At 43.2% G+C, this 27,618-nt stretch overlaps 1 protein-coding gene across 1 annotated transcript; it reads left to right on the top strand.

Annotated features, from left to right (window-relative positions):
- The first annotated feature begins 14,667 nt into the window (after positions 1–14,667).
- Positions 14,668–26,420, top strand: TYRP1 (tyrosinase related protein 1). Its single transcript, XM_053371331.1, has 8 exons — positions 14,668–14,973; positions 15,671–16,145; positions 18,709–19,031; positions 19,268–19,472; positions 21,146–21,313; positions 22,901–23,080; positions 24,684–24,830; positions 26,134–26,420. The coding sequence occupies exons 2-8, from the start codon at positions 15,782–15,784 to the stop codon at positions 26,337–26,339; spliced, it is 1,593 nt and encodes a 530-aa protein (XP_053227306.1). The 5' UTR covers positions 14,668–14,973; positions 15,671–15,781; the 3' UTR covers positions 26,340–26,420.
- Positions 26,421–27,618: the final 1,198 nt, after the last annotated feature.

Here is a 27,618-nt window from a genome sequence, read left to right as displayed (position 1 = left end):
ATGCCTTGCCACAAGATGTAGAAAGTGGAGATGGGGAAGGGCTTTGCTTGACAAGGAAAATGTCCCAGGTGCAATCAGAGGCATCTCCAGGGAATGGGTCAGAACACAGGGATTTATTCAGACCAGTTGAATCACAGTGGCATTGTGCAGCTGCATTCCAAAAAATAAAAATAAAAATAAAAATAAAAATAAAAATAAAAATAAAAATAAAAATAAAAATAAAAATAAAAATAAAAATAAGTAAATATACCACTATAACAACCCCTGCAAGTGTCCCTATTTTCCAGGGACAGTCCTGGATTTACAGAAGCCATCCCAGTTTCTGATTTGATCCTGGAATGTCCCGCTTTTCCTTTGGACGTCCCTATTTTCATTTGAAGAATGTTGGAGGGTATGGAGTGATGTGACCCCTCCCCCAAGCCAAGGAGATAAGTACCTTTACAACCTTTAGAAGACATCTGAAGACAGCTGTGTACAGGGAACTTTATAATGTTTATTGTTTTATTATGTTGTTCTATATGTTGAAAGCTGCCCAGAGTGGCTGGGGAACCCAGTCAGATGGGTGGGATATAAATTTATTTTTGTTTGTTTGTTTTTACCCTGCCCATCTGTTTGGACTTCCCCAGTCACTCTGGGCAGCTCCTAACAAAATTAAAAGCCCAATAAAACATTAAACATTAAAAATCTCCCTAAACCGGGCTACCTTCAGATGTCTTCTAAAAGTCAGATAGTTGTTTATCTGTTTGACATCTGGTGGGAGGGTGTTCCACAGGGCAGGCGCCACTACCGAGAAGGCCCTGTGCCTGGTTCCCTGCAACTTCACTTCTCGCAGGGAGGGAACTGCCAGAAGGCCCTCGGAGCTGGACTTCATAAAATGATGATGATTATGGAATATGATGAGTGGGATATAAATGCTAGCAATTCTTATTCTTCTATTTCTTCTTCTTCTTCTTCTTCTTCTTCTTCTTCTTCTTCTTCTTCTTCTTCTTCTTCTTCTTCTTCTTCTTCTTCTCCTCCTTCTTCTTCTTCTTCTTCTTCTTCTTGAATAGAATGTCCCTATTTTCATCAGAGAAATGTTGAAGGGTATGGGTAAAAGCCAATAGTTAATGTGGGGGGTTAGGATTTAGTGGCATGCAGTCACCCAACACTGCCATTATGCAGCTTCTATTCTGAAAAGATGTACTTTTAAAATGTTCTTTCTTTTAGCACACACAAAAAAATTAAAATAAAATACACAGCCACTGAGCTTAGCTTGGCACCCTGCTCAGCTCGGTGCCCAGGGCAACCACCCAGCTCTCCCAGCCCTTAAGGCCAGCCCTGGTTTTGTGGTCATTGATAGCTCCAGCAGAGGACCTAGTGATGTTCTTGTAGAGCAGTGTTCTACAAGCATGCCTCTGGAGACCAGTTGCTGGTAATCAGGTGGGATAAATTGTGCTCTGGCTTTCGGGCACATTAACTCACGTCACCAATGCCAAAGATGGAAGCATCCATTCCTGGGAAGGCTGCAAGTGCTATGGGCTTTAAATAGCGCCTCTTGACAACCTGCTACCGAAATAAAAGCCCTCTTAATCCTTTTTTAATAAGGGAAGGATTGTGGGTTGTGAAGACATTTCAGTGAAGGTGTAAAGGAGAGAATGGAACCAATTGAGTGGGAGTCCAGGCTGTGTTTGCAAGGCTGCACTAAGCAGCTTAATTTTCCCAATGTGCACACACTTTGGCATCTAGCGCGATAAAGGGTTTTAGAGAACTCAGTTACTTGCTCACCATTTTACAAAATGTAGGTTATTCCAACTGGTCTTGCCTGACCGTGATGTTTTGTTGTGTGCATTGTTTTTTCTCACACGAATCAACAGAGCTCCCTTTGCTTTTTATTTACCAAGGGATGCAGGTGGCGCTGTGGTCTAAACCACTGAGCCTCTTGGGCTTGCCGACTGAAAGGTCGGCAGTTCGAATCCCTGTGACAGGGTGAGCTCCCGTTGCTCTCTCCCAGCTCCTGCCAACCTACCAGTTTGAAAGCAGAACAGTGCAAGTGGATAAATAGGTACCACTGCGGCATAAGGTAAACGACATTTCCATGCACTCTGGTTTGTGTCATGGTGTCCCATTGCGCCAGAAGCAGTTTAGTCATGTTGGCCACATGACCCAGAAAGCTGTCTGTGGACAAACGCCAGCTCCCTCAATCCGAAAGCGAGATGAGTGCTACAACCCTATAGTCACCTTTGACTGGACTTAACCATCCAGGGGTCCTTTACCTTTACCTTTATTTACCATGGTACACTCTCTAGGAAATCATGGGTCCACATCAATTTGAGAGGTCATGGATTTGATCATTTCTAGTGTCATTCACTACTGTTTCCCTCCTCCCACCCTCCTTATATTATTTCCCAGCGTGTTGTTCCCTTGTTTTATGACTCAAAATCGCCACCTTCAGAGAACACGTTCCATATTAATGTGCCAGATGAGGAACCTCTGTACCTTTGCCACTAGAACCCTACACCTTGCAAACGATTCTTGGTTGGGTGCACACTTGGTTCAGAAAAGACACTGGTTGGAACTCATGCCTCCCTGTCATCCCATATTTTTATTTATTTATTGAAATTATATCCTACCCTTCCTCCTCAGAAAGCCCATATGAGTTGAGAATGCACCTTAGAATACCACCAATGTTTCCATGCTGCTCCCAGAGGAGATTTGTATAGGAGGCCAAGCTATTGGTTGGAAAGCTTGCCTTCCAATACTCAGCTTCTCACTGAAGTACTTTTCAAGGGATCATAGCACAGTGTTTAAACCACTGGTCTAGATAACGTGTGTAGCGTGTGTTCAGTCTACAACCTATGTATTTTAGAGTTCATATAAATTATACAGTGACACCACCCCCCCATTGGGTTTTAGACTAAAGCCTTTATTGGTATGGGTTGAGAGGATTACACTTTTGATTCTGGTATGTTTCAGTCACAGTATAAAATACAAAACACAGTATTGAAACAAGAATTTCCTTGCATCTGAATGATAGAAAAAGGCTCAAAGTCATCACCACTTTGACCAAAGTGGGATGTTGTAGAAGCATATGACTGTGGATAAAATGAAAAGTTTGTTCAAAGGAATTTGCTCTGGGATATACACATATAATTCCTGGCATTTCTTGACCAAATTAGTTACAGTTTCACTATTGTTACAGAACATGAAGAGAGGGTCATCCGGAAATCAGCAGATGGGCAAAGGTGGTTTGAGAAAGAGAAAAAGTGGTTTCAGAAAATCCATTTTGTACGTCATTCAATTTGCGTAATTGCAATTGGTCCTATGTAATTGCGACTGCACCCTGCTGCTGCACCACCAAAGGTCCAGTGTCAGACTCTCCAAGTGTCTCTATTTTCCAGAGACATCTCTGATTTAGAGAAGCTGTCCCAGTTTCTGATTTGATCCCAGAATGTCCCACTTTTCCTTAGGATGTCCCTATTTTCATTGGAGAAATATTGGCGGGTATGGAGTTATCCAACCCCTGAGCCGTCTGAAGGCAATCCTGTATAGTGAAGTTTTTATTTGAATGTTTAATGTTTTGTTTTGTTTTTATATATATTAGAAGCTGCCCAGAGTGCTGGGGCAACCCAATAAGACGTGGGGGGTTTTAAATAGTAAAATTATCATTGTGGAATGGGACGTCCCTATTTTCATCGGAGAAATGTTGGAGGGCATGCAGTCTGACTCTCAGCATGAAAGAGTGGGATTTTAATTTGGAGCTCTGCTGGTATCAACCGAGAGCCATTGAAATGGCTACAGTGCTGTGCTATGTATGCTACACATATTCCATTTCCGTTGGCCTGAAGGTTTCTGAAACACGATATTTCTGGTCATCAGAAAGCTGATCTATACATGTATGAACCTCAGTCTGACCCAGCAAGACTGTCTATAATATTTTGTGATCTTTAGGAGAAACAGCTTGCTTTTACTTCAGGTTCCTAAACAGTACAGCCTGAAAGCAATTTCTTTTCTATAATTTGCTCCCTGCCGTCACCCAGCATTTTTGTATTATTGTTGCCAGTGTTATCGTTATTACTGCCTAAAGTTTTCAGGGTGCTGTTCTAAAACTGAGATAAAAACACACACAATATGGTCCCTGACTACAGGCTTTGCACAAGATACAGCAAATGAAAAGGAGGAAGAGAAATCAAAGCATAGGTTATTCATAAAGTTTCACAATTGTTTAATGCCCAGAGATTGTCCATGGCGGGGAAACAGTTCTTGAAAAAAGGAGCCAGCTGTCCCACCTCACTTTTGGAAGAAAAATTCAGTTATGCTGAATTGCAAAAAAGTTGACTATTGAGGATGGGGCAAGCATTCAAAAAGAGGGGCGAGGAAATGCTTTTTAAAAGAGGCGTCCTGGGAAGGTGGCTAGTTTCAGATTAGGTGTGAAACAGTCACAGCCTACTTGCCAGATTGGTCTGCCTCTCCCCATATTATTGGCTCCAATTTTAAACCTGTTTCTCTCTTTCTCTCTGTTGCTGCATGAGAAATCTACTGAAACAGCATGGGATCAGTTTCAGGGGAGACTCATTCAATAGTGTCACCACTGACTTCAACATTGACTTAAAGAGATTAATGCCCCATAATAATAATAATAATAATAATAATAATAATAATAATAATTTATACCCTGCCCATCTGGCTGGGTTTCCCCAGCCACTCTGGGTGGCTTCCAACAAAAAACTAAAATACAATAACCTATTAAACATTAAAAGCTTCCCTAAACAGGGCTGCCTTTAGATGTCTTCTAAAAGTTTGGTAGAGCCATTTCCTCCTGGGAGGAGAGGGGGTTGCGGGCTAAACCCTCCACCCACACACGCGGGGGCGGGATCTTGCCCCTGCGTGGACAGGGAATCCCCGGGCGTGCCTTCCACCCCGTCCGCCAATCGGCGGGCCGGGGAGGCGGGGCCTAGCCCATTTAAGGCCAGGCATGCCTGGGGACCGCCCTCTTTTCCCTTTCCCAGCCGAGCGGTTTTCCCATCCCACCCACCCTTTAGGATTAGCTAGCTATGACCTTGCTATGGACTTCGGTTGGTCACCACAAGGGGCCTGGTAGGAATTTTTCCAAGTTGGCACACTTCAAGCCTTTTGGTTTTTCCGCCTACCTCGTAGCAAATGTCACAACTTCCATGGTATTGGCGGTTAGGCATTGGCAGGGGTTAATTGTTATGCAAATGAATGGGGGGAAGGAAGCACCATCACCTTCCCCAATGGAAAGGGTAGTCCGGTAGAGGACTCCGGGGGGCGTTGCCTTGTCCGAAACCTAGGGAGGTAAGGGCCCCCGGCACGCCCCCGAGCGGTGACACCCGTGGGATCCTAGTTGGCGTACTTCAACAGGACTCCCACGGCTTGTGGACAACCCTTCCCGGTCTCCATGCCGGGTAGACGATAGGAGCCAATGCCTAAGGCCAATACCTTTCAATTCTGTAATCAATAAAGTTGTGGCCTTTTTATGCCCATTAACCTTAAATAATGTGTCCAGTGTCTTCATTTCTCATGGGGGGAGGGGACTTGCCACACAATTATTTTTCTCTTTGACATCTGGTGGGAGGGCGTTCCACAGGGAGGGTGCCACTACCGAGAAGACCCTCTGCCTGTAACTTGGCTTCTCTCAGCGAGGGAACCGCCAGAAGGCCCTCGGCGCTGGACCTCAGTGTCCAGGCAGAATAATGGAGGCGGAGACGCTCCTTCAGGTATACTGGGCCGAGGCCGTTTAGGGTTTTAAAGGTCAGCACCAACACTTTGAATTGTGCTCGGAAACGTACTGGGAGCCAGTGTAGGTCTTTCAAGACCGGTTTTATATGGTCTCAGCGGGCGCTTCCAGTCACCAGTCTAGCAGCCGCATTCTGGATTAGTTGTAGTTTCCAGGTCACCTTCAAAGGTAGCCCCACATAGAGTGCATTGCAGTAGTCCAAGTGAGAGATAACCAGAGCATGTACCACTCTGGCGAGACAGTCCACGGGCAGGCAGGGTCTCAGCCTGCGTACCAGATGAAGCTGATAAACAGCTGCCCTGGACACAGAATTGACCTGTGCCTCCATGGACAGCTGTGAGTCCAGAATGACTCCCAGGCTGCACACCTGTTCCTTCAGGGACACAGTTACCCCATTCAGGACCAGGGAGTCCTCCACACCTGCCCGCCTCCTGTCCCCCAAAAACAGTACTTCTGTCTTGTCAGGATTCAACCTCAATCTGTTAGCCACCATCCATCCTCCAACCGTCTCCAGACACTCACATAGGACCTTCACCGCCTTCACTGGTTCCGATTTGAAAGAGAGGTAGATACTAGCAAATGGCTAGTAGGGAGCAGTCAACCGGCCATCTTTGAAGAACCTCTTGGGAAAAGGTGCAGGTGGTAATCCTGCAGTCCAATGGTCCCTTTGAGGGCATTTTGGGGGCTATAAAGACCACCAGTTCTCTGTCTCTGAGGATGGAAAGAGAGATCTGACCTCGAAGATGGAAATCTGATGCCAGATGCCTTCTCCTTACCACAGCTGCAACATCCAGTGACTGCTCTACCAGTGTCAAAGCTCTAAGATTGGCAGGCTGAAAGAGGAGGGGTGCCAGGAGAAAACTTGGACTCAAATAATCCTAAGGACAAAAGAAGAGCACAGCTGGATCAGGCCAAAGGCCCATCCAGCCTAACATGTTGTTCTCAGTGGCCAACCACATGCTTGGGGAAGCCGACAAGGAGGACTGGACTTGTGATTGCCAGTAAATGGCATACAGAGCCATCCTGTCTCCCAACAGTGGAGGTAGACCCTATACTTCATGGCTGGTACCCACAGGTATGGCCTCCTCCATCATTTTGTCCAGTCCTCTTTTAGAGCCATCCACGTTGGTGGACATCCCAGCCCCCTACGGGAATGAATTTCATAGTTTAGCTGCGTGCTGTGTAAAGAAGTACTTTCTTTTATTTGTCCTTGTTCAGTTTTAAGATAGATATCCAAAACAACTTGCTGCTTCCGAAGGAAAACTAAGTTTTCTTATTGCTTTAGCTATTACAAAACAAATGAAACACAGCACTTAACAAAAAACAAAAAAACCCAAACCATTTCTTCCACAGCACAAGCTTTTCTTAAAATAGCTGTACATTTAAAGCAATTTAAAATTCACACTTCCTTCTGAACATTTCGTTAGCTACAATTTTTGTCTCTCAGGTGCTCCCAAGAGCACTTGGAAACGTTCTCTCCTGCTGTTGCAACTGATCCCATGCTGTTTCAGTAGATTTCTCATGCAGCAGCAGAGAAAGAGAGAGAGGGGGAAAAATAGGTTTAAAATTGGAGCCAATAATATGAGGAGAGGCAGACCAATTTGGCAGGTAGGCTGTGACTGTTTCACACCTAATCTGAAACTAGCCACCTTCCCAGGACGCCTCTTTTAAAAATGGAACACATAAAGTATAAAAAGAAATGAAGACTAAAACAGCAACAGATATCTTCAGAAGCAAGCCCTTCTGAGTTGAATGATGAACAAATCTGCCCTGCAGATGATCTAACTGTAGTGTCCTCAGTGGTATTGAGTTCTAGGTGGCTTGGCTGTTTGAAATGGGTGTGTTTCGTCCTCATTTCTAAAGTTGATTTTGCAAAGATGAAGCAGCAACAATCTGAAGTAAATCAAGAGGCATGGGTACATTCAGGCTGGAAACATTTAAACTCATCACCCCAAGCCCTGCCTCCAACAGACTGCCCCACACAGCAGAGTGCAATGACTCTTGATTTTTTTTATTTTTAAAAAATGTGTCGTGTGTCCACATCCAATCATGCCCCATTCTAAAATGTATTTATTGGTGTGTTTTTCTTTTTCTTTTTCTTTTTGTAAATCTGTCTAAGAATAAAATAAAATAAGATCAGCTTCCAACATATATAAAAATATAACAAACATTTTTTTAAAAAACTTCCCCATACAGTGGTACCTCTGGTTGCGAATGGGATCCGTTCCGGAGGTCCACAACCCGAGGATCACTGTTCTGTACATATCCATGGTGGGAGACTGCTTCTGTGAATGCGTGCATGACAAAACCCAGTCCAATACTTCCAGGTTTGCCACTTTTGTAACGTGAAGTTTATGTAACCAGAGAGTTACGTAAGCCGAAGAGCTACTGTACAGGATTACCTTCAGACGGCTTGGGGGTCGGTTGACTCCAACATTTCTCCAATGAAAATAGGGACATCCTAAGGAAAAACAGGACATTTGGAGATCAAATCAGAAACTGGAACAGCTTCACTAAATCAGGCACATCCCTGGAAAATAGACACTTGAAGGGTCTGGCACTGCAAGTTTACAGACTGGCACACTGGCATTGAAATGAAGTGTCAGCCAGCTGTAATGCTTGCATAGGTCTATGCATTGCCCATCACTCATTTCAGTGAGCATCCCATTTAAATTAGGTCTTAGTCACCGCTAAGATACCAGCCTTTCAAACCAATAACATTATATAGCAAGCATGTCTTATGTAAAAGGGCAGTTCTCTAATCTTTAGATGGTTTCAAAACTAGCAATCGCTTCTAATTAGGAAACTTACCTCTGTGCTTATTGTCTAAAACTCAATTATAAGGGGAGAATGGAATAGCTTCTCTGGAAGCTAAAATCCCAGTGTTTAGTGACTGAATTTCAGTCGGGTCAGCATTTAGAACTTACGAACTAGCGAGGAAACACTTTGCACTCACATCATAGAAATCGGAGCCTCCGGGGGAAATGGTGACAGCTGTTATTCTGGAACTATTTCAAAGTGTCTACAACTGACACTTTCTTTTAATTTACACCTAGCTGCGATATTCTTCCAGGTCTCCCTCAAGCCTCAGTGGGCACCAGTTTGTCACCTATCATACATCATTCAGGAAATCCAGATATGTCTCAACCCATTAATGCACTGCGTGGTGAAGGCAGTCATGACTCCAGTCACTTACGCTGAGGAGATGAACTCAAGCGTGAAACTGAAGGCCTGGCACATGCTAACTTTGTCAAAGCATTGTCCCAGGAGCTGCCCTATCTCTCGATTCTCTCCTTCAGCTCCAGGCCACATGTTGGAAGGAAGCCAGTTCATATTATCAATTCACACCTGACCTAAATCTGACTGGCTTTCAGACCAGTCTTCACCTAACCATCTATGATGTTGAAGTTGTGCCCATCTATGTGAAAGGGACTTAGGGAGGCATTCATTATGGCCACAAATCAAGTCATTAGGTGTCTCTGCACTCAGAAACCAGCCCTAAACAATTTCAAAGCATTTTTTTTTATAGATTTACTTAAATATTTCATTCCACCGTTTGCAGTAAAAAGACCTCGGTTCACACATCAAATCCCCATAAAGCGGGTATCAAAAAATGAAAACTCATCACGAATGACAAGGAAAAGAAATTTGCTCTGAAACCAGCAGTAAAATACCAGCAGTAATTTCAACAGCAACAGTTGAAATTAAAAGCAAAAAAATCCAGCAAAAAGCAGATTAAAACAAGCAGGTCTTTAAGGCCTGTTTAAAGGAGCCAAATGTACGTCCCACAAAGAAGGAGACACTATACAGGAGGCCCCATAGCACAGTGACAGAGCATCTGCCTTGCAAACCTTCCAAGTGTCCCTACTTTCCAGTGACAGTCAAAGGAAGACTGAACTCCTTCTTTGGAGGCTTTTAGGAAGAGTTCTAATGATACCTCTTTTCCATTCAGCCCTCTGATTGTTAAGCTAGTTTTTGAGTTGTCTTGTAGGGTCATTGTCTTTTCTTGGGGGAGGGGGTTGATTTGATTTCTGTTTTAACAGCTACTGTAATGACCACTTCCCACATTAAATGGGGGCACCCTTTGCGTGGTCGCACGCAGCCCCTGGACCCTATGCGGCACCATTAGCACAGGCTTGGCTTCGCCTTCCCCAGGTGGGATACCTGGAGGTCTTAGCCTACCTCAGCCAGTTGCCCAATCCCGCCTGGGGAGGCGTTGCCAAGGTGATCAAGCCAGGTAGGGGGAGGGACTATATGCTCAAACAATAGGAGGAGGATCTTACCTGAACCAAGGGCCAGGCAGCTTAGAAATCTTTCAAATAAATACATTTAACAAAGCTGTTTTTCCATTTCTCCGTTGGGATAATACTCTGTTGGGATACTACTCTGTTGGGAGCCACCCAGAGTGGCTGAGGCAGCCCATTCAGATGGACGGCATACAAATATTATTATTATTATTATTATTATTATTATTAAATTAATCAATACAACTTAGAAATATTTGTGCAGCATCAATTGCCAGGTGGGCTCCACTTGCTAGCAAATTATAATGATCTTCAGAAAGCTATCAAGAGGGTATCATCAGGATTATCTTTATTAGTAATGGATGGGTTCCTGTTCAGTGGTTCAAGAGCAGCTGCAGAAAAATATGTGAAAAGATCGTTGAATAATAGAAATATGTAAGCAGTAGGCTGGAGATGACTTGCATTGGCCCCAGTTGCATGCTTATACCGAGGCCTCTACGAAAATAATAAAGAAGGAGTACTGACTCTGTGTATGTTTCCCAGAAGCATTTTATTCCAGCTTATTCAAGAGCCCATTTTATATATCCAGCTAAGATTCCCCAAGCTTTCCTCTTCCTCATCACACAGCCAGTTATGTTGCAGGTAATCCTATTACAAGCAGAAAAGCAGGGGTGGTTCACCTGTGAGCTTCCAAATGTTGTAGGACTACATCTCTTATCCGCTTGGACCATTGACTGTGGTGGCTGAGACTGATGAGAGTTGGAGTCCAGCAGAAGCTGAGAAAACATAAGATTGCCATCTCTGGAAATGTTAAGTTTTCTAGGGTACCTCATGTGCCTTCTCCTATATCACAAGCATGTCTCCTGAGCCCACATGTAGACAAGAGCCCCCAAGCCATTGTCCCAGATAGAAGCCGCCATGTTGGCCCAACCCAAGATAATTCATGATAGTTAGAAATAGCTGGAAGCACCTTTTCTTTCATGAACCACTTGACAGTAGTTGCCCTACTGAAGATCTGGTCTTGTGCGAATCACTAGCAAACCATCATCCTGTTGCCCGTGGCAGATCAGCTCAGAATTAAGAAAGGGGATGTTATTTTAATCATATGCCTTTTCCTCTGCCATACAATGGCTGAGAACAGATTCTAAATAAAGCCTTTGTTTGAAAACTGGGGCATTGTGAATGAGCTATCGGTTCTGTAATCTCAGAACTGTTAACTGTGGTGCCCTTTTGAAAGCTGGAATTTTCAAACAAACCAAAAGCCTACAACCTCCAGCAAAGATCAGAAGCTGCTGCGTGCTTTGAAAAATCCCTATTCACATTTTAAATTTAGGGCATTTCCAGACCTTATAAAAGCCTCCCCCCCCCATGACTGCTTTATTAGGTTTAATCCCTAACACTGAAAGAGGAAGTAGACACCAAATCACCTTGTAATAAATAAATAAAAATAGGCTGGATAAGGCAATAGTCAGGAAAAAAGTTCAGGAAAAGGTGACATGAAAGCTATAAATTCAAATTATAAAAGAAGAGAATACAAACATCAAAAGAGGAAAATGAAGTGGGGTTGTTGTTGTTGTTCCCCACCCATCTGGCTGGGTTTCCCCAGCCATTCTGAGTGGCTTCCAGCATATATAAAAACAAGCCAGTGTAAGCTAGATAGAATTTGTGTTCTGGTAGTTATGATGCTACCACAGGCATCAACTAATAGCTGCCTATTTACAGTGCTTTTTTCCTGAAAAACCCCCAACACATTTTGGGATACTCTCATTTTCCTTCTCATATTAAAATACTGCCCCTCAATGAGGCCAAACTTAGATTCACAAAATGTTTATAGGTATGTGTACCCCCCCCCCCCCCGAAAAAAAACACTGCCTATTGAACTATCACAAACTATGTCAACACAGCACTTCATCTGCAATAACTATAGTATCATGAGTAGAAAATGTAACATCCCAGAATCTCAATATTGCCAATCAGAAAGCACAGCTTCTTAAGAATAATGTCACTTATAATTACCGCCACAGTTTCATACCTGAGGAGCAGAAGAATTCACCTGGAAAGGTCTTCATGCCCTCTCAGTGTAACAGAGCAATGATATGGTGTGATAAAATTGAAAGCGGTCTTAATTTGCCGCCACCAAATCAGAAGTGAACAGTGTGCCTGCTGCAATGAATTCTCAGGTACTTCATGGCTAAGTGAGATGTGATATTTATTGACTTAAGAGGGGAACGACACTGTTGTAATGCACAATACCTTTTTGTACCCTGTTCTGAGTACTACTGTTTTTAAAAGATTTGAACAAACTTGAACATATTTGGAGGAGGGCAAAATTTGGGAAGAGCTTGGCAATCAAGTCCTATGAGGAGAAGTTGAACGAGTTGGCATATTTAGCCTGGACAAGAGATGATTCAAAAGTGCTATGATAGTCATCTTCAGATTTGAGAAGGGCAGTTACCCAGATAATGGAGCAAAATTATTATTAGGGCAGATCTATACCATACATCAAAGGCTGGTCACCGAAGAATTGATGCTTTTGATTTATGGTGCTGGAGGAGACTCTTGAGAGTCCCATGGACTGCAAGAAGAACAAACCTATCCATTCTTAAGGAAATTAGCCCTGAGTGCTCACTGGAAGGACAGATCGTGAAGCTGAGGCTCCAATACTTTGGCCACCTCATGAGAAGAGAAGACTCCCTGGAAAAGACCCTGGTGTTGGGAAAGATGGAGGGCACAAGGAGAAGGGGATGACAGAGGATGAGGTGGTTGGATAGTGTTCTCGAACCTACCAGCATGAGTTTGACCAAACTGCGGGAGGCAGTGGAAGACAGAAATGCCTGGCGTGCTCTGGTCCATGGGGTCACGAAGAGTCAGACACGACTAAATGACTAAACAACAACAACATACCATACATCACTGAAGGGGGCAAGGAGTGCCTAGTGCTGCTGGTGTCTAAGGTCTTAGCATTTGTACCCATGAGTTGAACAAAATGTGGAATCATACAGTTGGAAGAAACTTTAAGGGTTATATAGTCCAACTGCTGGCTGATGCTCTTGAACCTGTTATGAAGGACAGCCAACCACTTTCCAAAGCAGCCTTTTCTATTGTCAAACAATCTTTGCCAGGAAGTTCTTCCTAATAGTCAGTCAAAGGGAGATTTCCACCATGCATTTAAAGTACATCCATTGCACATTTGAAACAGTTGACTTACACCAAAGAATCAGGGGAACTGTCATTTCATTTCCTCCTCACAGAATTGTATCCTTAACAAACTACAGTTTCCAGGTGTGGTGTGTGTGTGTGTGTGTGTGTGTGTGTGTGTGTGTGTGTGTCAAGTTTTGTGCTTTAAATGCACACTGGGTATTATTTAAGTGTATGGTATAAAGTAAAGGTAAAGGGACCCCTGACCATTAGGTCCAGTCGTGGCCGACTCTGGGGTTGCGGCGGTCATCTCGCTTTACTGGCTGAAGGAGCTGGCATACAGCTTTCTGGTCATGTGGCCAGCATGACTAAGCCGCTTCTGGTGAACCAGAGAAGCACACAGAAATGCCGTTTACCTTCCTGCCACAGTGGTACCTATTTATCTACTTGCACTTGATGTGCTTTCGAACTGCTAGGTTGGCAGGAGCTGGGACCGAGCAACGGGAGCTCACCCTGTCGCAGGGATTCAAACCGCCGACCTTCTCATCGGCAAGCCCTCGGCTCTGTGGTTTAGATCACAGCGCCACCTGCGTCCCTGCTGTGTATGGTATAGATCTGCCCTAACATTTCCTTTCATGTCATTTGTTGGTCAAACTACAATTAATCCAGAATGTGGCAGTTAGACTGGTGACTGGGCGTGGCCACCAAGACCATATAACACTGGTCCTGAAAGATCTACATTGGCTCCGAACACAATTCAAAGTGTTGGTGCTGACCTTTAAAGCCCTAAATGGCCTCGGCCCAGTATACCTGAAGGAGCATATCCACCCCCATCGTTCAACCTGGACACTGAGGCCCAGCTCCAAGAGCCTTCTGGCGGTTCCCTCACTGTGAAAAGTGGTTTTACAGGGAACCAGGCAGAGGGCCTTCTCAGTAGTGGCACCCGCTCTGTGGAACGCCATCCCATCAGATGTCAAGGAAATAAACAAATATAGTATCTGACTTTTAGAAGACATCTAAAGGCAGCCCTGTATTGGGCAGTTTTTAATATTTGATGTTTTATTGTGTTTTTAATATTCTGTTGGGAGCTGCCCAGAGTGGCTGGAAAAACCCAGCCAGATGAGCGGGGTATGAACAAAAAATTGTTGTTGTTTTTGTCAAGGTAACTCTACATCTGAGAGACATTTGACCCATGCCTAATATTTGTCGAAAACTTATTTATTTATTTGTTGGCCATGGCATCTGACTTGTTGGCCAACATGCTTGTTGGAACTATTAGCCATGTACTGATCGAATATAGAAGAGTTGGCTGTGGCATCACCAGAAAGCAGTTGACTTCAGAGGATTTGGTTCCTTGTGTGAAATTGAAGCCCTTTGTTTTCCAAATAGCTTCTTCCTCCTTCTGTGGTGTGTGATATGCCTTTGCTTCATTCTCCCTTCCCCAAAAAATCTCCTTGTGGCCCTTCCTTTGCACACAGAATAAAGAAAGCTCCTTTGGTTGTGGGCTCTCTGTTTTCATTGCAATTACTTGCCCCTGACCTTTCCTAAAACGTGTAAAATCACAAGGAGATCCGCATGAAAGGAATCATGTGCTGCCAGAGTACTTATCCGGGGAAGCTCATTGAAGTAGAAAGGGATTAAGAGGAGCAAGAAAGAGAGAGAGAGAGGGTCACGCCAAACCAAATTGTTGGCAAGGCTGGGATTAGAAAGCAGACAGAAATCCAAAACAAAGTAGTTCGGCTTGGTTTAGGGCAGCAGCTGCAGCAAGAACCGCAACCTAAAAGTACAATCAGCCAAGAAGAAAAAAACAATTAACCAATAAAGAAGATAACAAAGCAGAGAGATCTTCTGGAAAAAGTATGTATTAAGATTGTTTTGTTGTCAACAAAGTGATAAAATGCTGATGTGTATAGGATCAAATTTGTGGGATTTGGGGATGAAGGGCAGTTTGGAGATGCATCTGCTAGAGCAGGAATGCAGAATGATCTCTTGCAAGCAGCTGCCTGACTGGAGTATTCTAATAAGTGTGTGGAAAACTTCCCCACTTTCTTGAATGGGAAACCCATAATTGTTTTGGTTGAGCAAAGGGTTGGAGTTAGAGGGATGTGGACAGATTAAAATGGTTCTTGTATGAAGCAATTTAAACTGCAATCCTTGTGTACTCAGAAATGAGTCCTACTGATTTTGCAGGGGCTTACTCCCAGGTAAACGGGATTAGTTTATACATCCAGTGAGGCAGGACATGCTCTAAGTACTCCGAAGTAGTGACACTGATTGCTGCTTATGATTATAATGATTGATGATGACGATGCAGAGATCCAAAAGACAATTGCGCTAAACTCTCCCTCAAAAATGCAAACCCTCAAAAGCAAATAAGGAGGTTTCTTTCCATTTGTGAAGGCACATCGTCTATACCAAGCAAATATAGGGCAAAAGATTAAGAAATGGACCCCCAAATGTATGGGTTAAAGTGGGTTGTGGGTCTGCAAAGCTTGAAGATACCTGCTCTACAGCATTTCAATGCCCTCTTTCATTTTTGTTTCTTCCATTTTAGAGCTTTCATCGCTATACAGAAAGGAAGTGAGTTCACAGCATCTTGGCTCACAAGAAAGGACACTGTCTTAGATCCATTCACTGTTTTTATTGTTGAATTTGGACCATCACTATGCATCTATCCATATTGCTTCTCTTCACCCTGCTCAGAGAAATTAGTGCTCAGTTCCCCAGGCAATGTGCTACCGTTGATGGGCTGACAAGAGGGGAATGCTGCCCGGACCTGTCTCCAGTGGTGGTTCCTGGTTCAGACAGGTGTGGGTCATCTTCTGGAAGGGGGCAGTGTGTACAAGTGACAGCCGATTCCAGACCCCATGGACCCCAGTACATGCACGATGGGCGAGATGACCGTGAACAATGGCCTCTGCGCTTCTTCAACCGAACCTGCCAGTGCAACAGGAACTTCTCTGGATACAACTGCGGAGCCTGTCGAGCTGGCTGGAGTGGACCTGCCTGTGATCAGCAGACACAAATAGGTAAAGACAATAGCAAGGAAGAGGGCATATTTGTGTGTTTTGGCACAGATGTGTCCCCCTTTTCTGATGGTTTCAGCCTTTTCAGTAGCTTAGGCTGATATTTCTCTGAAAAAATGATCATCCATAATGATTCAGTTTTCAGAACATCTGTGAGCTCACAAACAAAATAACACTGCATTTCAAATGCATTGGCATCTGCCTCTAAAGATTTTCTTTGCAGCAGAAGTTTTCAGTCTCTTAGAACGCAATAACCCCCTACTCAGAATTAAGTCTTATTGTCTTTAGTAGATCCTACTCCTAGGGAAGTGTGTGTTGGATTTGCAACCTAAATCAGAATATAAAAGAATTGCAAATGGCATAAACAACCTTTTGGAAAGGTATGCATTATAATGACTAGATTGGCGATTATGGGGCCAAATTCATTGATTTGCTTAATACCTTTCTCTTCCTTCTGTATTAGCAAACATCTTAGGTGGGATGAGGAAAGGAGGGAATACAACAGAGGGAATAGAATAGAATAGTTTAGTTTAGTTTAGTTTAGTTTAGTTTAGTTTAGTTTAGTTGGAAGGGATCCCAAGAGTGATCTATTCCAACCCCATGCAATGCAGGAATCTCAACTAAAGCATCCATGACAGATGGCCATTCAACCTCTATTTAAAATCCTCCAAGGAAGAAGAGTCTACCACTGTCCAAGAGAGTCCGTTCCACTGTCAAACAGTTCTTACCATCAGAAAGTTCTTCTTCATGTCTAAGTTGGAATCTCCAATCTGTTAAAATCATCTTGAATCCTGATTCTGTCATCTGCGGCATTAGCTACCCCTCCCAGTTTGGTGTCATCTACAAATTAAGAATTCAGTAATGAAACCACCTTCACCAAGAGTTCATTTTGAAGGAGTGGCAGCAACAGGTATTATTCCAATCTGAGGGGGGTTTCCAGGGAAGACATCAGTAAGAGATGCTACACTATTCTAATGGAATGGTTTTAAGAAGAGGGCAGAGATGTCCCATTATCTTGTTGTTGCCAGCGTTAGAGACATCAGTGCTATTTTTCTGGCAAAAGAGGTGCCGGAACTCACCATGAATGCTTCCCTTGTTCTCTTAAACTGGCAATGGTGCCCACCTGAGAGATGCCAGAACTAAGTTCTGGTGAAAAAGCCCCTGAGAGATATAGTAAAAAGATTGCAGTTCCCAGATTCACATGTACAGTAGCAAGCTGTGTGGTATGTTCATTTGATCTCTCCTTCCTTGGAGGTTTTTAAGCAGAGGTTGGTTGGCCATCTGTCATAGATGCTTTAGGTGAGATTCCTGCATTGCAGGGGGTTGGACTAGATGACGCTTGGGTCCCTTCAGACTCTACAATTCTATGATTTCTGAATAGATATTTTGCACTGAAATGCAATATATCCCAACCTGTGCTGCTTGCTGGAGGTGCAGCCAGCTTTTATGCCTGGCTGGCGGACCCCACAGAAGACTGGCCCTGCCAGTCCACCACCAGAGCACCACCCACTCACCAGGACCCTAACTGACCCAATCAAATTTAAAATTTGGGTGGGCAATCCTGCCAACTGCTGTAGCCGACCGAGGCCAATGCAGCCCTCCCTTGTTCCCCAGCAACCACACCATGCCACAGTCGCTGCCACCAGTTATGGTAATTGGTATTTATTGCAATTAAACTTGATTGATTGTTTTTCTTTAGCTGAAACCATTATATTATCGTAACAAAAGTCAGGGTTTGGGCTGGTTCATATTATGCACGTGTAACACCTGGTGGCAGGCCAGTGTGTGAAAGCAAACCTTTAGGTGTCCCATGTCTTTTGAACTCCTGTAAGATTAATAAATTCTGGCTCACAGAATACAAACATAACTAATAACCTGAGGAGGAAACAGTTGTGTGGTCTGTGATACATTGAAATCTACTGGCACTGACAAATGCACATCTGCACCATCTGCACTGTGAATGACCAAGAGTTATGTGCTAGCCATATTCATGTTACTTTCTGTTACTCAATACATCCATACCTGTGTTTGTGTCTGTTTGAACTGTCAGCAAAAGGGATTCCGGTGTTGAGTTATGTGTGCAGAAAGAGACTTTCTGTATCTGCCCATAGTCCACATCAGCAGAGGAATCGTGGCGAAATTTGTGTGTGCGCTAAACAAATGCTTGACATGTCCCTGGTTCCTACAGTTTGCTTAAGGTAATTCCTGGATAGGAATGAAGCTCCATTGTGTAAATATGGACACTGTCCTTGAAATATTATAGATTATAGATCATCAGAGGTTACTATTTGCTTTTGCAATGGAATCTCCATCTCTTCTTAGAGTTCCAGTTCCCAAATCTTGAAATCCATAATGGAAGATTAAGAGAAAACTTTGGATTTAACTCCTGTATTTATTCCTGAATAAAATACAACAATCACATCATGCTGGAGAAGCCAAATTCTGATTCTGAAGGCTTGGGCTTCATGGATAGTCCTTTTTATATTGGCAACTGATAGGCATGAATTATTTGTTTCCTATTTATATTTCCCTTTAATCCATAATATGATGTATTTTTAACCTTTAGTCAGAAGAAACCTTCTGGATCTGAGTAATGAAGAAAGGAATCGATTCCTAAGAGCCTTGCAACAGGCCAAGAATACAATTCACCCTGACATTGTGATAGCCACAAGGAGACGTGAGGAGATATTGGGCCCTGATGGCAATACACCGCAATTTGAAAATGTGACCATTTATAATTATTTTGTGTGGTCCCATTATTACTCTGTCAGAAAGACATTTCTTGGACCAGGGCAGCAGAGCTTTGGTGGAATAGATTTCTCCCATGAAGGACCAGCTTTTCTCACCTGGCACAGATACCATCTACTACAGTTGGAGAGAGACTTGCAGGTAATGGCCTTTCTGTGATGCACATGCTATGCTAACAAGTCAAGGTGTGGACACGTTCCAAAATGTCTCCCTTTAAGGAACCTCATCCCCATTCCCATCCATATAGTGAAACATTACTAGACTGGCATCATAGGAAGAAATGTCATGATTTAACAAGCTCAGGATTTCATCTGGTTTTTACCTGCAGCTCAATGTAGCTCACCATTAACCCAGGTTGTTGTTGTTCATCTCATCAGGACATGCTGCAGGATCCTTTCTTTGCCCTCCCCTACTGGAACTTCGCAACAGGTAGAAACACTTGTGACATTTGCACAGATGACCTCATGGGAGCAAGAAGCAATTTTGACACCACTCTGATAAGCCAAAACTCAATCTTCTCTCAGTGGCGTGTTTTGTGTGAGGAGATTGAAGACTACGACACGTTGGGTACCATTTGCAACAGTAAGTCTGCGTTCTTTGGGTATACTTTGTTGTTGCTAGGCCAGTGGCCCCCAAAGAGCTAATATTTTCACAGATTCCAGACTATTTTGCCTCCTCGTCTTCTTCCTTTGATGGCCAGAACTGGAAACAAAGAGGCAAGACAGGAGCAGTGGTGGATCTTGGGGCCTCAAGTTTCAGCAATGCCAAAATTCAACACTCCTCCTGCCTCTTGCAATCCTTTCTAGGTTATCGTTGTGGTATCTGCTGTTGCACTCCGAGTGTCACCAAACCTAACAGGATAATGGGACAGTTGCACTAGAGTTGTATGTTATTTACAAAGTGTAAATAAGAGTACAGGAAGCTCACCAAAAACCTCTGCCTAAGACAAGAGGCACAATTCCTCCTTTCCTCCTTATCTGAGCTGCATCATTAAAACCAATAGGGATGTGTTCCTGTCCCATCCATTCCTGAGGCCCTGCAACTCTGACCAGGTGTTGCAGATCAGCCTCAAAGGCACCCTGTATGCTGCCTATGGCTCCCACAACCCTGTGTGATGGGTGTCAGGAAATGCCCATCACCCACCAAGATACATGAGCTTAATCTATTTCCTGCCATCTTCATTTTCCAGACCTTCCTGCCCCAAACTGACTACCACACCAAGCAAATATTGACTAGATGGGTTTTACAGTTGATGCAGCAACAAAATGAAAATGCTTGAGAGATACATATGCTTTGCTTCCATGGAACATGGTGCCCTAGGGTGCTGGTCTTCAACTGATGGGTTGGGACTCATCAGTGGGTCACAGACTGTTCCAGGGTGGTTCAAAACAGGAGCACTACCACCATGCAAATAAGGGGTAAATTATTAAGAAATAGGTACATATTTGAGTTAAAAGTGGCTCCTGGGTCTGAAATAGTTGAAGATACCTTGCCTTGGATAGCTCATTATCTTGGCATTGTTCCGTAGATGCTTTGGCTGATCTTAGATCAGCAGTAAAAGAGTCTACAATCCTTTATTGGTCATTGTTGAGAGTCAGCATAATTCTCACACTATACTGACTTTGGAGCTTGGGGGTTCTCTGCTTGAGCACCAGCTCCCAGTGCCCCAAGCAGAACCTGATTTTACCACCATGGGTTGGATCCAGCAAAGTCCATGCATGTGCAGAATAATTTGCACACATGCAATGAAACTTCTTCTCCCAAACCTACCCCAACCTACACGCACATGCAGAGAGAGAGAGAGAGAGAGAGAGAGAGAGAGAGAGAAGTGTCTGGTTGGCCACTTTGAGAATAGGATGCTGGACTGGATGGGCCACTTATTCCCAGGCAAGTGTGCATATAAGATTGCAATTGACTGCAACTTTTGAGCAGGGATCATCGTGGTCTGTTACATAGGTTGGCATGGCCATAGTTCTCACTGTGATACCCGACAATGATTATTAATAGCTTAGCTCTCACTGCAGCAGAACTACAGCAAGGCAGCAGGGCTACAGCTCTCTTATGCGTGTCTGATGGGATTGCCACTGAGAATTCCCTTGCAACGATTCAAGCGGTGCACAGAGTGGTCCTTAGCCAAAAGCCAAAGACATTGCCTGTTTTCTCTGAGCCTGACCCTCTCTTTCCTAGGCTTTGTAGTCTGCTAACACATCAAAGCTCACCCTCTTTCTGCTCCCTCCCCTTCCTTCATATGCCAGGCACAGAAGGAGGCCCAATTAGACGAAACCCTGCTGGAAATGTTGCCCGCCCAATGGTGCAGCGCCTGCCTGAGCCACAGGATGTTGCTCTTTGCTTAGAAGTTGGATTGTTCGATACGCCTCCATTCTATTCAAATTCAACAGACAGCTTTCGTAATACAGTGGAAGGCAAGTAATTCTCAAATAAAAGGTTTGAAACCAGAGGGACATGGAGCTCGCCGTACTCACCGAGTTTGCGCAGGGTGAAAAATAGTCAAGTTATTTTGCAATAGAAAGAATCTATTTAGCAAACCACCTCTTTTTATACCAAGCCCATGACTATGTGAGGAAAGTATTCTCAAGATCTGGAAGTCAGATGGGGTGAAATGGGGACCCCCATTGTATCATTTACATTTTCCTAAACTGGAACAGGTTATAATAATGTCCTTCCTTCATTAATTTATAGAATATTTATAAACCACCAACTATCACGCCAGTTTCATTGTGATCGCAGAAACATCATAAAATTGTAAATGCATAAGATGCAAAACAAATGATCAATGCTGAATCAATTATGAGTATTCCTTCAGTTTAAAAAAGAACAGAAAAACATAAATCACTTACCATATCACTTTTTCCCCTCAATGAACTAAAACAGAGTGAATGAAGTGTATTATTGCCAATTTCTCCAAGTATCCCCCCACCCCAATAGCTAAATGGTTTATAGGAGTCAAGGCTTTTCATTCTGAAACCCTGATCCATCACAAAAATAATTTCATTGCTAGCAAATATGTTCAAAGGAGTTTCAACATCCTTGACTTCAGCTACAATCACACACACATACACAGGTACCTTATGTTCCAGATCTTTCAGGGCATGTTTGCTGCGGGGGGAAATAGTATCATGAGCAGCAATAGTGTTTATCAATTGCTTGAAGTATTTTTGTTCTTGTCCTAAATGCAAGACTTACATTCTGACCTAGATAGTACTGATCTGGATGGACCAAGGTTCTTACTCATATGTGAGTCAGTTTCTTATGTTTCCCTGACATTTACAGAGAGAGATGCATGGGGAAATATTGCTGTACTATATTTGTTTAAATATAAAGCCAATGCAGAATTTAACATTTAATTCTGTTCAGCCCAGTTTGAGCTCTTGGCCTCACTGCAGAAGAAGGCAGAATATTCCCCACCTAATTATTTCAGTTCTTCTGATGACCAAGATTCTGACATTACAAGAATTTGTTTAGTGGTGCTGGAGAATCAGCGCTGAGAATTTCTGGGCTCCCTGAAGCAGAAGGTCCTTCTCCAAAGTCAATCTGCTGGCAGCCATTCAGGAAAAGACATGTGGGGAGCTGGAGGAACAGCTGGCCCATTAGGATACATAAGAACATCTTGACACTTGTGTCGACGGCTAGAAAATGCACGTGGTGGTTTCAATTATGTTTGCTGCCATTCCGACCCAAAAGCTGCCACTGTAGCTCAGTGCAAGACAGATTTGTGTTTGTGTTTCAATGTGCAACATTCCACTTTGCTTGTGCAACAAACCCACGAGCAAGCAAATCACTTTGTATTCATATAGCATCATTATTTAATCTCAAAGTTGAGTGTCTCGAGGAAATAGCAATCGTGTGCATTTGAAAGAGTCTGTGATATGCAAGGAACAATGCCATTTCCTAAGAGAGTGGTCCAAAATCATGGCAAACTGAATTATAACCAGCTGCTTTAATCTCACTGCTGTTTCCAATTTACACCTCTTCTTTATTCTTACGTGCAGGTTACAGCGACCCTTCGGGGAAGTACAATCCAGCCGTGCGTAGCCTTCACAATCTGGCCCATCTGTTTTTGAACGGCACGGGAGGGCAAACCCATTTGTCCCCAAATGATCCCATTTTTGTCCTCCTGCACACATTCACCGACGCTCTTTTTGACGAATGGTTGAGAAGGCATAATCCTGGTGAGTTCTTGTGGTTCGCATTATTTAACCTTCAGGCAAAGAGAACGATTCACCCACTACCCGAGTCCCACTCAGCAAAGTAGGTGAGATGCAAAGGACAGGCTTCTGTTCCCACTTGCACAAACAAGCTGCTATGATCCCCTTGCAACAACACAGCCCTTTCAGAGGCCTGGGCTTGGGGATCAGGGGCACAATCGCATCCTTTTACTCCTGTCTTCAGAAGCAGAATAATATTTAGCCAAAGAAGGAGCTATTGTCTTGGTTGATGATGCAGGATAAATTACACCCAGGGATCACAAGATCTTAATGGAGTTTTCCCAGGTCAGTTGACCGGAACAGCAGAAATAGTTACATACTCTTTTCTAATTGCATAAATTCACAAATCACACACTGCTGCCCTTCATTCTCTACCCCTCTTGCAAAAAAAGAAGAGGGGAAAAGGATAAATCAAACAATGTACTTGCTGTTACAGGGTATATATTTGCATATAGTCTTTAAAAATCTTCTAGCCATTTTTGTGCATGACTTACAATAAGTCAAGTGGAAATTCTGGCAAGTTCAAAAGAGCTGTTTGTTACTGCTGTAAAATCACATAAGTTCGTGTCATGTTCCCCTAACAAATACAAAAGAAAAGCAGATGGCATGGCAGGAAGCAGCCAGTCTCTCTGGGTTTCTGGGCAAAGAAAGAGCAAAAGGAAGGAGAACAGAGAAGAAGCAAACATGCAGGGCTTCAGAGTAAGTTTTCCGGCTGCATTTGCAGGGGTTGACTCTGAGGGTGCTCAGAAGCTTATCAGAGAAGGCAATTGTTGATGGATAAACATCCTTGACCAATTGCTTGCCCACCTTTGGTGATCTCCTCCTGCACCTCCTGCAATGAAAAGTCACGGGGAAATGTTCAGCATAAGCCCTCTCTCTGCTTCTGTGAGGGTAACAATGACATCACTGGTGTCCCCTGCAAGGATGTCTCAGATTGCTTATTTATTATATTTGTTGGTCACCTGACATGGAAGCCTCAGGGAGAAGGGTCACCAACCCATCACCTATGGGTGCCAATGTACTTCTGATGGCACTCATGAATGGTGTCAGCAAATAGCCTCTCAAGAATCCACAGTGCATGAGAGACTGTTTGCTCTTCCTGCTCAGTTCCTGTTTGCACTTTCTTAACCCCACCGACATTGAACACATTGCCTTAAAGATGACCAGCCCAGCGTACATTGGATGCCAGGACTGGACAACCTCTCCCTTTCATTATGAACAAGAGAGAAGTGCAAAGAGCTTCACTCTGCTTGTGGACTGTTTCATCGTCTTCCCATTAATCATTCATTCACCCCACACTTTTCATTCCCCCTCACTTTCCAAACTGCAAAAACTTGGGTGGGGGGAAATGCTTTTGTTCTGCCGGGGTAACAAAACACTTCAATCAACTCTAATTGCACAAATCTACAGTTCTGGTACGCACTTAAAATCCCTATTGCAAAATATTGACAGTCTGGCGGCACCCTAATTGTTTGTAATCTGGGACTGGCCACCAAGGCTCCATGTTAATTTTGTTATCTTTACCAAGTTCCTGAAACTGAACAAGCAAAACATTTTCCCCCTTTAGATATCTCGATCTACCCACTAGAGAATGCCCCCATTGGACATAACAGACGGTACAACATGGTACCATTCTGGCCCCCCGTGGCCAACAATGAGATGTTTGTTACAGCACCAGGAAATCTGGGATACAGTTATGAAGTTCAGTGGCCAAGTAAGTTATTAAGCTCCTCTTTTTCATTACATAATTCTTTCTTCTTTTCTGTTCAAGTGGTTCAAATGTTGATTTACTATTTACAAATATTCTGTGCATGAAATAGCTATTAAGGGCTGTGCTCTTTTCCATGGCTGCTTAAACTTGAACTGTATCTAATTTGAAGCCTAACAGAAATCACTGGTTTTTCAATCTATGTAGTTTGCTTCACCTGCTTTAATGAACAAAGAAACACTGTGGGGGAAATGCACATTTTTGGTATCATCAAATGATAACACTGAATATTCAGGATTCAACAACTGAGTTAATGGAGCAAAGAAAGCAGTAAAAAACAAGTGTGATCTACTTACCTAGTATGGGAAAACTAAATGATCCAAAAAGACACTATCAGAGGAGTAGATTGGTTCCTTAGTTTGCCCTTGCTTTTTGTCCCCATGTTTACAATTCAGAGATAATTTCTAAGGAAGGTCAGTTTGGATATATTAATGCACAAATTCTGGATACATAGCCTAATAATAGTCTATTTAAAAAGAAGTTTCCCTGTTCTGATTTACAGAGGAAATAATTCAGGTTGCATGAGTGGAATTAAGTCCCTCAGAAACCCACCATCACGCAGTTCTTGAATTGCTGTGGAACTTCATATTAGAAAGAAGTACTTCTATAAGAATAATAATAATAACTACAACAATAACAATTATAATTTTATTAAGAATATTACAATGAGTTAAAGTAAAAGAAAGAAATGCCTAAAACATTTTAAAAGTTGCAATCAACAGCAACTTGAAATGACTGGGACTTGTTATTATCCATAATCTCTAAGAAGAATATTCAAATGGATTAGACTTTTAGCTACATCCAGTGATGTAGCTCAGCAACTGGGGTGTGCAGTCTGAGTCAGCGGCAGGTGAGGCAAGGGAGAAAGAGGCTCAAAACCGCCCCTCGATGAGGGCAGATCTGAGGGCTGAGGCACCCCATTTGCAAAGGAGGCAGCGGCTACCAGAGCCTCTTGCCTCTCCTTGGTGGGCGGCAGCAGCACCCTCCCTCTCCCTTGACTGGCCCAGGGGTGGGGCGTGTGCAGATGTCCCTTCACCATCCACAAGGGGGGAAATGAGCCACCGCTGCCCCAGCCCTGAAGGCCCAGCCCAGGTGCGAATTAGAGATTGAAGGGGCCTGGTGTGAGGGGGCCTGCTTGCACCCCCTCACACCCTTTCACAAATCTGCACCAGGGCCATGACCCCCCTGACCCTCCCCGTCTACATCACTCAAGACTTTAACCCTGTGTGCCCTTCCTGTTTCTTTCTAGCTCGGGCTCTCCAAGTCACGGAAATCATCACTATTGCCATTGTCACTGCCTTGATCCTGGTTGCAATTATATTTGCTGCTGCCACATGCATCGTCCGTGCCAGGAGAAACAAGGATGATCTTCATCAGCCGCTTCTCACGGACCAGTACCAGACCTACTCGGACGATTATGACAGCATACCAACCCCAAGCCACTCCATGGTGTGAAGTGTCAGCAGTTTATCTGCACTCTGTAGCATTTGCTCTTTCTGATCTGATTCACAATAAAGAACATGAAGAGTGACAAAACCTTCCTTAGATTTCATCTCGCCAGGGAAATCTTGAGTCACTTGTGTTGGTAATGTGTGTTTTTGTGTTAGGCTGGCTCGAAATTTCCCTCAAGTTCACTTGCTTCACTCCTTAGCTACCTACCTATGAAATAAACGTCCTGCACTTTCATATTGCCAAAGTCTGATGATGAACATTTTCCACAAGTAGCTGAGTTGCAGCTTATTAATTGCAGCTTCTTCCATTCAGCTTTCTTCTTCTTCTTCTTCTTCTTCTTCTTCTTCTTCTTCTTCTTCTTCTTCTATTTTAATTATTTGCCTCTGCATGGGCAGAATTAAGCTGAAAAGAGAGGATGGCTTTCCTGAACATTTTCAGCATCTTCTAAAAGGACCCAGTCTTTCAACAATTTGTTGTGGATTAATTGAAAAGGAGACAAAAGTGTTTTTTTATATATATATAAAATTTTTATTGGTTTTTCAACATATATTATAAGACATTACAAACAACAACACACAAACAAACAAACATATAAACATGTATAATTTCATAATCTTTTTTTTCTTATACCCAATTTCAACGACTTCCCCATGCCTCCCTTTTCTGCATCCCTGTTTTAAACTTTTTCAGCAACCCCTGATCTAAATTACTTATAAATCCCTTTCTTTAACCCTTTTTTTTCTCTTATCCAATCATTTATCGCTGCAAATCTGCTATGCTTTACCCATGACATTTTAACACTCACTAATTTTACAAAAAAATTTAAGATAAAATTTAAATTTCTTCCAATCTTCTTCCACCGTCTCTTTCCCTTGGTCACGGATTCTGCCCGTCATCTCCGCCAGTCCCATATAGTCAATCACCTTCGTCTGCCACTCTTCCAGCGTGGGTAGTTCTTGTGTTTTCCAATACTTTGCTAATAAAACTCTTGCTGCTGTTGTAGCATACATAAAAAACGTCCTATCTTTCTTTGACACCAATTGGCCTACCATGCCCAGGAGAAAAGCCTCTGGTTTCTTATGAAAGGTACACTTAAGCACCTTCTTAATTTCATTATAAATCATTTCCCAGAAGACCTTAATCCTTGGGCACGTCCACCAAAGGTGATAGAAAGTACCTTCAGTTTCATTACATTTCCAGCATTTATTATTGGCAAATGATAGATTTTTGCAAGCTTGACTGGGGTCATGTACCACCTATAAATCATTTTCATAATATTCTC

Source organism: Podarcis raffonei, chromosome 17 (genome assembly GCF_027172205.1).
Source record: "Podarcis raffonei isolate rPodRaf1 chromosome 17, rPodRaf1.pri, whole genome shotgun sequence".
Classification (NCBI taxonomy): domain Eukaryota; kingdom Metazoa; phylum Chordata; class Lepidosauria; order Squamata; family Lacertidae; genus Podarcis; species Podarcis raffonei.
Note: the sequence above shows the minus strand (reverse complement) of the source record. Positions and strands in the feature narration are given on the sequence as shown.

Coding starts and splice junctions, on each gene's coding strand:
- TYRP1 (XM_053371331.1), top strand. CDS start 15,782: ATGCATCTATCCATATTGCTTCTCTTCACCCTGCTCAGAGAAATTAGT. Junction 16,146..18,708: donor TGATCAGCAGACACAAATAG/GTAAAGACAATA, acceptor TTTAACCTTTAG/TCAGAAGAAACCTTCTGGAT. Junction 19,473..21,145: donor GTTGGGTACCATTTGCAACA/GTAAGTCTGCGT, acceptor TTCATATGCCAG/GCACAGAAGGAGGCCCAATT.